A 15,700-nucleotide genomic window follows, 5' to 3' on the forward strand; every position below is an offset into this window, starting at 1 on the left:
CTCTGCCGGTCTCTGCCATGTAAGGACTCTGTGAACTAGGCCTTCACGAGGCAGCGAATCTGATGCCTTGGGCTCAGACGTCTCTGTTTCTAAGAGTGTGAGGAAAGTCTACTGTTTATAAGCTATTTATTTCGGGCACCCATTATTATGCTGATCCCAGGGAGTTAAGGCAATAATGGTGTAAACATCCACGACTTGCCTCTCTGATTTCTTCAAACAGTTTGATGGCGTATTCATACTGGGGAGGCTCAGCACTGAGATCCGCTTCCAAGACGTCCCAGAAGGCCTGGTGAACAACACGCTTCACTTGACCAGCCAGGCTACAGCAACAAAATGGACTATTTTAAAATGAGCATCACGAGATACATGTTCACAACAGATTTCTTAGAAAATGCACTTTTAAAAACCCAGAACATATCTTACCCTTAGGCCCATGATTAATCTTTTAGCATATTTTTCTTGTAATGAGCACACAGTAAAAAACAGTGGGCTGGAGACATGGCTTAGTGGTTGCGAGCGAGCACTTATGCAATCACGAGGACCGGAAGCCAGATATCAGAATCTCCTTAACAAGACGGGCAGTGTTCCACATGCCTGGAACTCAGCTCCAGGGAGCCAGACGCCCTCGTGTGGCCTTAGTGCACACACCTATACACACACACCCATACAATACATACATACACAGACATACTCATGCATACACCTACACGCACACACACTAAATATAAATATTAAAAATACCCAATCTGCACCATATAAAATATTTTTTAATTTACAGATTATGTTGTTTTCCCCCTAAACTCTAAAAGCATATTTCCATAGCATATTTTTCAGTAACTTCAGAAACTTCTGTCCTAAGATCTGTCATTTAGTAGACGGTCTTCAATACAGATCTATGTTTTGGGGATAAGGTAACAACAGCAGTGCTCTTTCTTTAACAGTTGAAGTTTTATGACAAGGGACAGACAGGTTGGTCCAAGGACACATGCCTTTGCATGGCTGCCATCTTCTACTCAGGAATCCCATTTAAAGTTGCCAGGATTAAACTGCAGAAACAGTAGACTTCCCAGGAAGAGCTCCCAGGAAAGTACTGCCTTGCTCCAGGTCTAAGTCAATACATTCCCACAGAGCTGCTTAATCTCTCTGTCTCTGTCTCTGTCTCTGTCTCTGTCTCTGTCTCTCTCTCTCTCTCTCTCTCTCACACACACACACACACACACACACACAGATAGCATTCATGAAGTCAGAGAACACTTCCCAGAAGCTGATTCTCTCCTTCCTTCCAGCATATGTGGTCCAAGGCTCAAACTCATGTTAACTCAGGCCGTCTGGTGTGGTAGCAGGAACCTGACACATCTCTGTGGTCCCAACGGAACTCACTGAGATGATACCAAACTTAGAAAATCATGTATTTTCCTGCACTGTAACTACCAACGAGCCTCTTTTGCTAGCAACGCATTTCTTAGGCATTCTCTAACCCTTCGTGCCTGCCACTTAGTAAGCAGTCAATGAATGCCTACTGAGTGAGTTAACAATTAGCCGTCGAGTCTCTCTAATATGCAGCAGCGCCATGAGAGATGAAAATTAAGCTCTCTGTGGAGCGTGAGTTAAAGAAATCCCTGTAACAGCACACCATAGTCAATGTAGCCACTTTAAATACTGAAGCTCATGCTGGTGGCTGGGAAGACCTCTGTGAGGGAAATGCCCTCTCCCAGACAGTTTTAGGACAATGACAAACATCCCTGGACTCCTGACTGTACAGGCTACACTTACCTGACTGGAATAGGCCAAGAAGAAACAAGGCAAGCAACTCATAGCTCCCTAAAGAATACCAGTGCTTGCGTTTTTGTTTGTACAAAAAGCTGAAGTCTATGTTTTACTTTCTTGATTTTCGGGAGAAGCATGTGAGGACAGTGGCAAGGCAGGGCAGTCAATCAAACCATCTATAAGCACTTCTGTTATAGGTCAGAAACCTAATTTCACCAGGGTTCCCCTAAAGACAAAGCTAATAAAAATGTGTCAACTAAACTTTCAAAGGTATAAATTCCAAGGTTGCAGAGATGGCTCCGTAGTTAAGAACACTTGTTGCTCTTCCAGAGGATCAAGGTTTGATTCCCAAAACCCACATGGAGGCTCTCAACTGTCTAAAACTCCAGCTCCAGGGGAGCCTGCCTACATCTCCTCTTTGAGCAACAGGCACACATGCAGGACATAGGCATACATACATAATACATATATTATATATGTATATGGTATATTATATGCATATATTGTATATGTATATCTATGCAAAATACCCACATATATAAACATTTTAAAAAGTATTTTTTTGACAATAAGGAGTTGGTGGAGACTACAGTGAGGAGGTAATTGCAGTCTTGGAAGTTCAGGGACATCAAGACAACTCTTCTCAGAAAGTGACGTATAAACTGAGTTCTAAAGACTCTGGATAAACTTTTTAATAAACAAGAAGAAGACCTTGCAGGAGAGCTAAATAATATGTATGCTCTATGGATACTGTACATGAACTTCCAGGAAACATGATGCACAGATACGCACGCGCACACACACACACACTCAGGGAAGAAAGACAGACAGAATGCACAACATACACGCCACAGGCCTCTAGGTTACCTGTTCTCTGGGAGAGCGTTTGGCCTCAGCTGGAAGTTCTCGTTTACAGCTATTTCGTGAGCCAGAGTCATGTCTGATAAGTTCTTTGCTGCAGCCATCACGTCATCGAACATTATGCCCCGGGGAGGGCTTGTTGCTGAAAGAAAAATGATGTCAGCTATTGCGGTCACCCAAAGCCTCCCAGTGTTGTCAGGCCCATACACCCGTCAATCTCAGGGTTGTATAAAGGATGCACACTTTTAAAAGAGTGGGCTTGGTAACGATTTCAAATATGTCAGCACTTCTTCTGAAGCTTCAGTCGCCACATTTGATATTGAATTTTCAAATGTTCCTAAGACAAACTCTTAACACGGGCTGGTTGTAACTTCTCAGTGCTTATCGATATGCACCTATCTGTGTAAAACAGTACAAACAGTAGATTGATAGATACATAGGGCCAGATTCTTCCTCTATAGGCAGAGTAGCAAAAGCTGAAATCCCTTTCCGATTTCCGCCATGTGTTACTTGACTTCACTGACACATATGCGAGCCCTTATAGGTTCACTCTGAGGTGATTAAGACCGTTTTATTTTATTATTAGTTTTTTTTCTAAGACTGGGATCCTCTGCATATCCCCGGGTATCCTGGAACTCACTAGCCTTGAACTCAGAGATCCACCTGCTTCTGCCGCCCAAGTGCTGATGGTGAAGGTGTGTGCCACCACTACTGGGTGATTTAAGCAAGAACATACAAGAAACTCAGTACATGATTAAAGCAAACAAAATATATTTGAGAGGCTGCTGCATTACGTACTCAGTAGGACACTTGTAGAGAATTTGAGTTATTTCTAGATATCATTGTAAGAAATTGTTCTAAGTAATCAAGCTTACAAAACCACTGTTAGAAAAATCTCAGCTTCGGTTAATTAGAAATCATGACCTCAAAGAATGGCACAACAGGCAATGCCTCGCTTGTTTTAGGGGAGAAGGTGCCAAGGGGGAGTAAGATGAGAAAGGCAGATGATGCTGGGGGTTGGCAAGGCCTTCTTCAGCATGCCTAGGTACCATGACCCCATCTATAAACAGGCAAAACAAGATGGAAACTGGCTATCCAATGACAAGTCAGTAGGTAAGTGTCGGTCTATTTACTTTATGATGCAGTAGTGGTCATAAGGCCAGTGTTTAGGAAACAGTCTAGCATGTTTTGGGTACAGTGCTAAGGGCAAGCATCCAATGAGAAGCATGCGGATTTGGCAAAGTGCCAGCAGCTGGCATGTTTGGGTGACACTGCAGGCAATCCCCTCTTTCCTCTATACCACAGGTCTCCCGAATCTTAAACATGGAAACAAAAACATCTAAATCAACAGAACCGCTGAAGTGGGGATCTGATCTTACTAACATCAGGTGCTTTTCCCACCTTAGCTTTGCCAGTTTAAGATGTTATGGACTTTTAAGACAAAAATGCTGATTCAAAACTTAAAAAACAAACAAACAAACAAACAAAAGGCACAACCAGGCATATTGTTCACCCCTCCAACTGCAGCTCTCCGGGGGCTGAGGAGGAAACTGCCACAGGTTTAAAACCAGCCTGGGCTGCAGAGTGAAATTTTGTGGAAAGGAGGAAAAAAAAAAACAAAAACAAAAAAACCACACAAAAACTACCTACTTGAAACATCTGTGTCCACAGACACTAAATAAATAAATAAATAAATAAATAAATAAATAAATAAATAAGTTAGTAAGTAAGTAAGTGCCGGCCACTCTTCTAGCTTTCTCACAGCCCACAGTGGAGTAATTCTCCCTGCTGGTTCATCTGAGTAGGATTTGCACAACACTGAAATCAGCAGACAAGCCCTCTTCAGATTATTACACTTCCTGCCCACCCTTCCGGCAAGGCAAAATTTCCTTCCATGTGAAACAAGAAGGACCAATGCACAAGATAATCTCAAGAAGGGGTGTTTCTACCACTTAGGAGACAAGAAAGATAGGGCTAGGGGAGGGGGTTTTAGATCCATGCTCAAACCAAACAGGTTAGAGACAAGGCTCAAAATACAATGAGCAGGTTACAAACTTATCCCTAAGAACACACCAAGACTACCACAGTGCCTCTGACACACTATTCTGATGCATCTAGAAAGGATGGGGAAGTGTGTGATTTGCTCACAGCACTGCTGAGTTTTCAAAGCCATTGCACACAGAGCCAGCACCCAACCAACCCCACCTTGCTCCCGTTGCTTACAGGCAGGAGAGCTGGATTTGCTGGAGGAATCGCTGGTGAAGCTTTGTCTGGAACACCCGTAGTCACTGAGGGAAGCCGTACTTTCAGAGAAGCGAGAAGACTCTGAATCACTCTGTTGGTCCTCGTTCACATATTGCTTCTCACCGTTGAAAGGCATCCTTTATCACCTTGGGGATGGATGGATGGATGGATGGATGGATGGATGGATGGATGGATGGATGGATAGAGAGAGAAAGAGAGAGAGAGAGAGAGAAGAGAGGAGAGAGAGAGAGGAGAGAGAGAGAGAGAGAGAGAGAGAGAGAGAGAGGAGAGACACACAGAGAGAACCTGCACAGACAGAGAGACCCTGAATCAACATCATTCTGGGATACCTATTACACCTGCTTCCAACGTGCTTTTTCCAGCATGGATAATAATGCCCAAAGCTGTGACAATCTAGGTGGGAATTGTCCCCAACAAATTACCTCACCCTTCTAGAACCCTGAGCAAGACTTTTGCAAAATCACCCAGACTGCCTTCCACAAAAGGCGTGTTGAAGCCATATTCAGGGGAAATGTGGAGCAGCTCTAGGTGATAGCAGACCCTTCCGAAATGTACACTGTACACAAACAGGCTCTCCTAGGTTGCTGTGACGAAGCTCTAGTGGGCTCCTCAGTCAGACTCTATTCTGTTCTGGAGAAGTCACTTAACCACCTGACTCCATGGGGGAAACTGGGCTCCCAGACTGAACTTCCACAGCTTTGTGAAGACTGAAGAGGATTAACCTCATCACAGCATCAACTGTAGTAACTATTCTTTTTTTTTTTTTTTCCGTTCTTTTTTTTGGAGCTGGGGACCGAACCCAGGGCCTTGCGCTTCCTAGGCAAGCGCTCTACCACTGAGCTAAATCCCCAACCCCGTAGTAACTGTTCTTACTGCCTTGTTTGAAAGGAAGTAAGTTCAGCTGGTGACATGGCTCGGTGGGTAAGGGCACTAGGTGCCAAGCCAATGACCTGAATTCAACCCTGCTATGACAGGAGAAAACTAGTTCCACAAACTGTCCTCTGACCTCCCCCAAGTGCTGGTGGCATGCACAGATGTGAACACACAAACACAGGACATAGCTAGAGAATGGAAGTCTAAAAAACATTAAGGACGTTCAAACTCAAACTCTTGGTACGTTTGTGAGCCTGTCTCGGGAAGCAAAGGCTGATGAGATTTTGCGGGTCGCCAAGACTAGCTCCCCATTTTCATATGAACTATCGAAGCATGAAGACGAAGACTTGTTTGGTCTGTACTCACGAACTTGCTGAGCACCGAGGACCATAGGGTTCTGATGCATACTTGGAGGGACAAGGAGACTCACTGCACCATGGCGCCAGTCCCTGCACTCTAAAGTCAAGTGCTTTCTCTGGGACATTACATAGCATCCCAGGGAAGAAGTCATGCCTGGCACAATCTAGAAAGACCAAGGCACATGAATGCCAGGCCTGGGCCTGAGAGCACCAGTCAGGGCTATGAGGAAATTGGCTTTGCTATGAACCTAGCTATCAGCTGACTGCAAAAGCCAAATTTGCTCAAAGGAGACCCCTCCAACCCTGGATGGAGACTGAGGAATGAGGGAACTCCCTGCAGGGAGGGATGGGGTACTTTCACAAAGGCTAAAACAAAGGAAACTCTTTAGCAATGCATAATATGACTGGGAATGTCTCCACATTTTTTAGTGAATCTGTTAATATTTACAGAATACCTGCTGCACATCAGGCACTGGAAAAGTAGCTGCACAAAACAGACATAACCCTATTCTCAAATCCAGTTACTTAAAACCGTGTGCACCAGATGCTAGAGATGTAAGAAGCAGAAACAAGGATTTTCTGACAAGCACACGAAAAACAGGGGGTGGATCAGAACTAAAAGGTACCTCCAGGGGAGATCCAGACATCACTGTAAGATATAAGGCAAGCTGCACCTTTTGGGAGCGAGTGGGGACAAGAGCAAACCTGCGCCATGGGGTGGTGGTGGTGGGGACGACAGTCCAAGGACATCTCTACAGTCTCGATCAACTTTAGTCCTGACACTCATAAAGGTGCACCTTTGCCCAAGCCGAAACCTGACTAAACAGAGAATTGTTAACTCCTTCTGCAGATGGGAGGGCAAGGAGTAGGAGGGACTGGCCACTTGGAAGCACTCACCCTATCTTACAATCCCAAAGCCAACAACCATAGACACGGGCTACAAAACAGTCCTGAGCTCTTGGCTCTTCAGTAGCAAGACAGCTTCCTCTTATGCATGAAAGGTAGTTTTGTCCTGAGTGTTTACTGAAGCACTCTGGGAGTGTGGTTTGGTTTGTACTGAGGAAGCGCCTAGCAGCACAGTCCACTGGTGGGCAGAACTCGCTAGGAGAAAGTGAGCTGCAACAATTCACTTCCCACTGCTGGCATTGCCTGAAAATGCTTCGCCCCCAAAAGCCTCCCTCCATCCTTCATCATCAGCTTACCCTTCTCAGTACAGCTGTCGCACATCTCTTCCTTCTCTACAAAAAGACTTGCACTAGACTAAGGAGATGGTTCAGCAAGGGACCTGAGTTCAAGTCCCCAGCACAGTTGTATGTTCCTGCAATCCCATGACCGTGGAGAAGGATAGAGGGCTGGCTGCCCTCCAACCTAGTTCCTGGTTAGTGGGAGACCCTGTCTCGAGGAACTAGGGACTGATAAAGCAGACCCTCGATATGGACATGTGTGTTCACACCCACAAGGAGGCATTTGTGGCTGTCTTCTTCCAGTGAGTATTTCTGAATCTCCCGAAGAAGGCAGACACTGCCTTGTCTAGCATCTGTACCAAGTTCACAAGTCCTCAGTGTCAGCTGAATCACAGTCATCGAATCCCACTTGGTACAGCTTCAACTAGAACATCTGTAAACTGACAGCCCTACATAATCACAGCCTGCTGCCGCTGAGCGAAAGCCTGGAGCAGAGACATTACCATCTATGCCTGGTTTATCTGATGTAAATTCCAAATCCCCAGGCCTTGTCGCTCCTGACTGATTCCTGCTCTTTCTCTACCGCAGTGGGCTCACACCACCACGCATTTTCCAAGTAAAAGCGAATAAAAGCGTTCATCTGTGGGAATTTATCAAGTGGTTTAATAGTTATAACTGTGCATTTCTTTTGATATTCCAGCTGGATAGCACATTTGGTAGGTTGCTTAATTACACAGAAAGGGAACCAAATGCAAAGGGCTTTAAAAAAAAAAAAAAAAAAAGGTCAAGAGCTAGAGCCCAGGGTCTGAGGCCCAGTATGTCACCAGCTAACTCTGGGACTTCACGCACAGCTGCATTCTGTAGGGGGTGGGTGGCAGAGAAGTGGGTTAATTACATATCCTTTCTGTGGGAAATTGCTAAGATGCTCCTCCAAGGCAGATAAGGGTTCCATGACATAGCGCAAAGTATTCTGAGAAAACATGCATGTACAGTGAGCATGTTTAATGTGTGGAATTAAGTTTTGTGTCAACATGTCACTGGAGGTGGGATCTGAGGCATGAGGCTGTAACAGACAACTAAAAAGTGTCACACTGCTTAAATGCTCTTCAGCTGGCAAAGGCACCCACGTCACAACTGTGATTCACTGCATCCAAGCAGAAGCTTGTCTTTGGAGCAAGGCACTCATTACTGCCTTAAGAGATCGTCTATTTCTTCTACGGGTGTACCAAGAATGCCTAACTAGTAGAGCTGGCGTGAAATTTCACTTAGTTAAGGAAAGGGTTGCTTGGGGCAGTGTCTGCCACAGAGACAATAGGACATGGGTATTATGTGCTTTCCTTTGTCAAATCACCTTGGGCGTTAAACCAGGAAAACAATTATTATCAAATCACGTTTCCCTACAGAGAAACAAGGAAGGCTGGCACTGACCGTAAGACAGAACTCACATACTCGTCTGAACTATGAAACCCCAAATCCAATGGCCTGTCCCGGTGTAAATGGTCTGCAGGTGCCTTCACCATCCTTCCCTAGTCTTCAACTTCCACACGAGTCAACTGGGGACAAATCAACTTGACCCAAAAGGCATTGAGGGTAACTGGACTGCTTCAACTATTAGATGCTTAGTCTGCTGGTAACAATTGTTTTAAAGAAGCACAATGCCTTTCATATGAACAAACGTGCATCTGCCTAGCTGGTCAACAAAACAACATAGGTAAATCAAGCAATCCTGCAGGAACACCACATTCATCCAACCTGAGGTCTCACTGGTTGAAGGTAAAGATAGAAGATACCTCCAAGCAGAGCTCCCAATATTACTACACTGGGTCATTATTTAAAGAAACTGGATCATTTTTATGTATCCTTCCATTCTTTTTTAACATATGGCATTATGCCATTCCTTCTCCGCGCAATAAGTGGAGTTCAGCAGGTAGAGATGTACTGTTGAATAAATACATGGATGCATTATGGAAGTTTACTGCTAACATTTTAGAGACAAGGAAAGGATACAGAGAGCCAGACAGCTGTCCCACCACACAGAGAGCATGGACATCAGCTTTTAATTTGCTTGTGATTCTTCAGTTTATATTTGACTCTGCATCTTATTTCCTCTCTACAGAAAACTTCCTCTAAATAGCCCTGTACTGATGAGGACTGTAAAGATCCCCCAGATTTTGACTGTAGTTGATAAGGTCCCTGTTACTGTGGACATAACATAGATGTGCATCCCATAGCTTCCTGCCTTGATTGACTGATTGACTGATTGATTGATTGATTTGCAAAAACAGACCTTGGACCAAATACACCTCTAGGTCTGATTTTTTGGAATGGGATAGCCTGGGTTCAAAGCTGCCTGCAGGTTATGCAGCATGCCCCAGCTTTGTGAGCCGTCACCCATCTGGGGCAGGTTTTGGTGATGCAGCTGTCTTTGAGTCATCTCTGTTCCTGTAAGCCACCCCTCACCCATTTGCTTTTAAGTACTATCAAAAACCAACCAACCAACCAAACAACCAAACAAACATACAAACGAACTCATGGCTTACCAAGTTGGACTCTGATGGTATCTATAGTTAAGTCTGTTATGGGTTTCCTATTCTGAGGGTGTTGTGTCTTCCCAGGAAAAGTCTTGTCAAACAACAGATACAAACTCTAAGTGTTGCCCAAGTCCAGATGCTGTTAATTCTGCAGAATCTCACAGAATGCAAGATCTGTGAGACCATGGTGACCTTCACCTTGACTTTATAGGATATACTAAACGCCCTGGAATCCAGACAGAAAGTTGTAGAAGGCCAATGCCTAGTGAACTATGGAGTCAGGGCTGGAGGCCAGTAGATGAAACTTCTCCAGACGAGAGCAGTCAGTCTAAGTGTCTAGCCTGTGGCTATGTCAACAGGGCCACAATGGGTAGCTTTATACAAAGAACTTGGAAGCTTGAATCCTACCTTAGATGTAATGACATAGGGCTAGAGAAAAGGCTTGTCAATTAGGGATACTTGCTCTTCTTGCAGAGGACCCAGAAACGACACCCCCAGTTTGACAGTATTGGGAGATAAGGCCCACTTAAAGAGGCTTAGGTCACGAGGGTTCTGTACTGAAGAACCAATCAATGCGGCTATGGAAGAGTATGAGGCCACGAGTTCATCTTTCACTCTTATCCTCACCACAACTTTTGACTGTAGTTGATAAGGTCCCCCAGGCTCTGCATACAGCAGACTTTTGGGGGATTAGCAGCCATGCCAACCACCCCACTTATGACAGTACATTCCCAAATGGAAATGACAAATTTCAAGGTACTCGTGCCTGAAGCCCCCATGGGCCTCATGGAAATTAGCCACCCAGAGTTCAGACCACCGCCCAGGACAGACAGAGACCCAATGAATATCCTTACATGAACAAATTTGGCCCCGAGTCTACTCAGGAAACAGCTAGAGTTTCCGATCTGTTCTGCCTGTATCACATTGTTCATTAAGCAGGCACTCAATATAGTAGTTTAACTGTCTTTATCTCTGCCTTCCCAGTAACTTTTAAAATGCATGTAGGAAGCGTTCCCTTCTCCAGTCTCCAGTGCCTATCTCAACACAATTCCAAGGTTAGCAAAGCCTCAAGTCCCAGGAGCCTAAAGAACACTGTTCTTGTATCACTGTACTCTTCTGACACTCAATGACACAAAAAAGTAGCAACTAGAAGCAACAGTTATGGAGCGTTCATTTATCATGGTCTCAGTATTACACTCTGTAAGTGCTTCAGATCATTTATTTCCTCAAAGCTGCAATACAACTGTGTCAGGTAGGTGTTATTCTTGTTTAAAATAAGAACCCAGGGATCAGAGAGACCGCATTACTCTCCCCGAAGGTTACAGCAGTGCAGAGGCTCAACTCAAAAGCCAGGCAGCAGGCTGTAGCCCTGAAGCCCGTGCATGGTAGTCAGGATGGCTGGAGCCCAGTGTGTTGCTAATCATTCTTTCCATTCCAAATTGATCTGTCCGTCATCACGTGGACACTTGCACATGTGGGAGCAAGATGACCTTACCCTGGGACACTATACCGTGAAGGACATCGCTGAAGGAGAGCATTCAACAAAATAGCACTCGACCACCCCTCTATTAGAGGGCCATTCCTTACGCCCTGCTAACTGCTTACAGCTAGCAGTCAAATACATCTGGCAGTAAATTGTTCAGGTTATCCAACATGGCCTGGGGAATGAGATCCACCAAGTTAACGCTAGGTTGTGGGGAAAATGAGATGGCAAGAAGCATTTAGTGGATACCCTCCCCCTTCCAAGACTTTACCAAAGTCACAGGATGGAAGGAGGGGAGCAGTCAAAGGCAGGACTGAGCTCTGATGGAAAAAAAAAATCACAGGTGCTAGAAAATGTCTATAGTCCATCAAACACTGCTTTAGCACCAGCCTAGAGTAAAGCAAAAGCCATAGTATGAGAGAACAATACTGGTCCTCATCAAGTCATAGTGAGCAGAGAGCCAGACAAAAGCCAACAAGCCAGCCACTGTCTAAAAGGCAGATGCCTATGCTCCCTGTGCCATTACAGCATCGGGAAAGATTTCTAGGCACTCTTTGTCCTAGAAAGCATTGATCCCCACATCCCTGACGCCTAGTTTAACAACCTGTGCTGCACACTCCGGGGCCCTTCAGCCCTGGGTCACTTCAAGTGGAGCAATGTATGAAATCCGTGAGGGTAGTAAAAAAGGGTGGGGGCTAGATGGGGCTGGGGTGGGGGCGGGGGCTCCTAACCCAGGAACCAGCATAAGAACCTCATTATCAGAAGAACCTCGTTGTCAGTTGGAAGGTAGGACAACGAAGATCTGAGAGCTGAACACCACTAAGTGCTAAGCAGCCCTCTAAGGGACAAGGACAAGTTGCCTGGTTTACCGTTAAGGTACCAAGACAACGATGAAAGAGTGTATTTCACTTCATTCACACTGGAACCTCTCTGAAGTGTTTCTACTCGGCTTGTAACGGTAGTCTAACAAACGCTTCTTCGTTGGCTGGATTTGTGGGTTTAAACACCTGATTTGGGCTTCTTGTGGTTGGGGGCGGACAGAACCTACAGTCCTGTCAAGTGCTCTGCCACAAAACTACATTCCCAGTCTAATAAACGCATTTTAGAAGGGAAACATTGTGAAATCGCTCATTTAATGGAAGTTTTTCCACAGTACTAACGTAAACACATAACTGTGTCATCCACGTGCCACCGAATCTCGTTGCTATGTTTTGTGGCGCCTCCCTGAACGGAAAGCCATCCTTGAGAAGAACCCAGATGTGACCTGAGCTGGCCTCCTGGACAGTCAAATCCAACGGAAGTCCCAGGAGTCCCGCCCGCTCGCCCACGTTCTCTGCTGCCCCTCCCTCCAGCAGCACCACGTTTCCTGTCAAAACAAACGTTTGGGGGAGGGGACTGCCGGGACAGAAGCCTGCTCTCGAGAAACCAGGCAACAAGACCCAAACACAGGCCGCGGTCCGGCCCGGCCGGGCCCCACCGCGGCTCAATTCCACTCCTCCAGGGCGGAGGGATCCAGGACCTGGTCGTACGGGGAGCCCAGTCCGTCTCGCGCCCGAGAGCACAGTCGCTGGCACGCACCCAAAGGGTTGTCATCACGGCCAAGGGGCCCCGGCAGAGCCTGGGCCAACACCGCCACCGTGCCCCACTTCAGGCCTTGACTCGGAGGTCAAATGTCCTGACTTCGGAGGGCACCAGGAGCCCTCCCGTTACCCCGAGGAGACGCGGTCCCTTCAGATCCCACGGCCCCTCCCCTGGGATGGGTACGCACCCCCGGATCCCGCGCAGAGACTCGAGGAAGACTAGGTGGCCGGGGTCGCGGGGCTCTGTGTATAGCCCCCTCACCCAGGGTCACAGGCACCGAGAGACTCAGCAGTCTGTCAACTCTGGAGCCCTCCCGCAACCGCACGCGGTATTTAAAGGGCCCAGAGGTACTCCCTGGGCGAGACCATCTGGGAAGGAACTGGGGGGAACTATGGCGCCGTGGCGCCAGAATCCAGGGCAACTCTGAAGGGATCCCTAAACTCTAGCATAGTCTGTCTACAGAAAAATGTTCTCCTCAGGTTTCTATCGTGAAGGCTGAAGAAGGCTCGCACTGAAAGCCATTTGGACACGAGAAGATAGATAGGCTCCCCCATGCTCAGTAGTGGTACGGTCCATGCTTGCCAGGGGCGGGGAAAGGAGTAAACACGGAATTGGGGCAGCCTAGGGCCCGGAGCGCTAGGGCTGCTCTAGGGCCTAAAGCGTTCGGGGGCGGGGCCTGGCTGTGTAAGGGCGGGGCCTAAGTGCAGAGGGTGACGCCCCCAATCCTGTTTCTTTCAGTTTACCAGATGGGGTCAAACGAACTAACTCCAACTCAGCGGACAAACTGCTGGTAGTCGGCTCGCGGCAATAATATAAAAGTACTAGATGCCCACCTTCACACTGGCCACACACACGGGGCCAAGCGAGCCATCAACGTTTCAAACCCGCTGTCCCACGCACATCGGCGGCTAACCGCGTCATCCACACGTGTCAACATTTTCTTGTAAACACGGTCCTGATTTGCCCCTTGAATTGGATGATTGGCTTCTGGGAGCCACACCTACTGAAGCTCTCTGAGGGCTTCGCCTGGGTGCAAAGATAAAGAGTTTTGCTTCTTCTAAGGGTTCATTGGCAGCGCTTATCTTGGGGAGAAGTTTCAACCAGAGTTAATGTAAATAAGTGCTGGGAGGGGCTCTTGTGTGGTCAGGCTTACTAAGCATAACTTCTTGTGAGCTTGCTTCTGGGCATAAAGAGACAGAACCACTTTTTTTTTTTTTTTTTTTTTTGCCAGTTGCAAATTGCTATTCCTTATGGGTTACTTCATACAAAAAAAAGTAAGCATTTCTTCATATAAGCAGAAATATTTCTGTTTAGGGCTAAAATGATATCGGATTGTGGAGGCAAATTGTCTACCATCATTCTAGAAAGGATTTTCCCAAAAGCAGACAATAGTTTAAAGCAAGGTAGAAATACAATTGTACAACGTGGGCTTGTCTGAGGTTATAACCCAGTCCCTAGCATTTATCTATCCAGGAGCTCTTGTTCAGCGGGACTGGAATGGAACTAAAGCAGACTCAGATGCTCAGTGTTAGCTACTGAAATTAGTTCTGAACAAAGCTACCTAGCGATTTGTATCTGCCGCTCTAGAAATTACACAACCTAAAGCCGGAACCATGACTGCTAAGAGTTGCTGCTCTATCACGAGGACCACAGGTAATTTGGATCTCGGCATCCACATTGCGTGGCTCACAAACACTTGTAACTCTAGCCCTAAGGAATGCAATGCTGTCTTCTGGACCCCCTGCACACACACACATGCACGCACACTCATAATAAGTACATGTACACATATGTACACACTCATAAGCACTTGTACACTCCTCCCCAGAGAGGGACATTCACATCAATGATAAAATTAATCTTTTTTAAAAAAATGGTAAGGGGTTGGGGACTTAGCTCAGTGGTAGAGTGCTTGCCTAGCAAGCACAAGGCCCTGGGTTCGGTCCTCAGCTCCGGGGGGAAAAAAAAAAAAAAAAAAAAAAGGTAAAATATACAACCTGATACAGATCAAGAGACTTAAAGAGAAAGTGCCACTGTCACCTAGGCCTTATCCCATAAACCTGTTATTTATGTCACTTGTTGTGATAAACAGATGTCAAAAGCCTCCAGTCTCAAGGCTTGCCAGATCACTGCCACCACCCAACCCGCCCTACAAGCCTCCACAGCGAAAAGATTAACTAAAAATATTTCTACATTCCTGGTGGCCATGTGACAATGACACATGAAAACAGTGTGTGCTTTGCAAGCGTCTTATTAGCCTGCTAAGTGTCGTGTTGTGTCATCAGCTAGGAGCAGGTGAGCGTAAGTCAACACAGTTGTCCAGTCACCCGGGGTGACGGACTCATTTTGACACTTCTTTTTAAACGCTCAAATATGTCCCCCTTGCAAACACAAAGGAGCCATTTCCCTCGAAGCAGATGAGCCCATTTGCAGCCTGTTGCCCTGTGAGATTCTCCAAGGGGAATAGAAGAGGTAGAGGCTCGGAGAGCCAAGCCATGAAGACAGAAGATGCAGGAAACAAGTCTTCTCCTGCTTTCCTTTAAATAACTTCTTATTCGAAAGCCCAGCGGAGAGTCTCTGACCAACTGCTTTCTGCCTGGGTTGTGCTGTTAGATAGAAGGAGATTCTCTTACCCCACCCCCACCTGCCAAAAGCTTTGTGTCACGTCCGTGCCACACAGATCAAAACATAAGATAAAGTCCTCACTGCTTAGGTAATGTGTATGACTTTCTTGGGGGGGGGGCAATATCTGAAAAGAAAACCACTTTAGTAAAATTAAATTCCTTAGTTGAAGAA

General features: G+C 46.2%; 1 protein-coding gene and 1 long non-coding RNA gene across 5 annotated transcripts in view; one reads left to right on the top strand and one right to left on the bottom strand.

Moving 5' to 3' along the window:
- Tcp11l2 (t-complex 11 like 2) overlaps window positions 1–13,248 on the bottom strand; it is a 34,903-nt gene extending 21,655 nt beyond the window's left edge. Inside the window, exons 1-4 of one of the 3 annotated variants that reach the window (XM_039079034.2) lie at window positions 13,092–13,248; window positions 4,852–5,178; window positions 2,635–2,770; window positions 200–320 (exon numbers count right to left, since the gene is read on the bottom strand). In XM_039079034.2, the coding sequence (XP_038934962.1) occupies window positions 200–320; window positions 2,635–2,770; window positions 4,852–5,008 (414 nt within the window). In that variant the 5' untranslated portion in view covers window positions 5,009–5,178; window positions 13,092–13,248. Of the gene's footprint in view, window positions 1–199; window positions 321–2,634; window positions 2,771–4,851; window positions 5,179–13,091 lie in introns of those variants that run through there. The other 2 variants (XM_006241174.5, NM_001017458.1) reach the window with 2 other exon arrangements.
- Window positions 13,094–13,965, top strand: LOC102552828 (uncharacterized). Of its 2 annotated transcripts, none has more exons than XR_593354.4 (3): window positions 13,094–13,232; window positions 13,384–13,469; window positions 13,643–13,965. It is a non-coding gene; the product is annotated as an uncharacterized LOC102552828 (long non-coding RNA). The 2 variants fall into 2 exon arrangements; XR_005486793.2 differs by having other exon boundaries at window positions 13,114–13,251.
- The last annotated feature ends 1,735 nt before the right edge of the window (window positions 13,966–15,700 follow it).

Source organism: Rattus norvegicus, chromosome 7 (assembly GCF_036323735.1).
Source record: "Rattus norvegicus strain BN/NHsdMcwi chromosome 7, GRCr8, whole genome shotgun sequence".
Taxonomy (NCBI): Eukaryota; Metazoa; Chordata; class Mammalia; order Rodentia; family Muridae; genus Rattus; species Rattus norvegicus.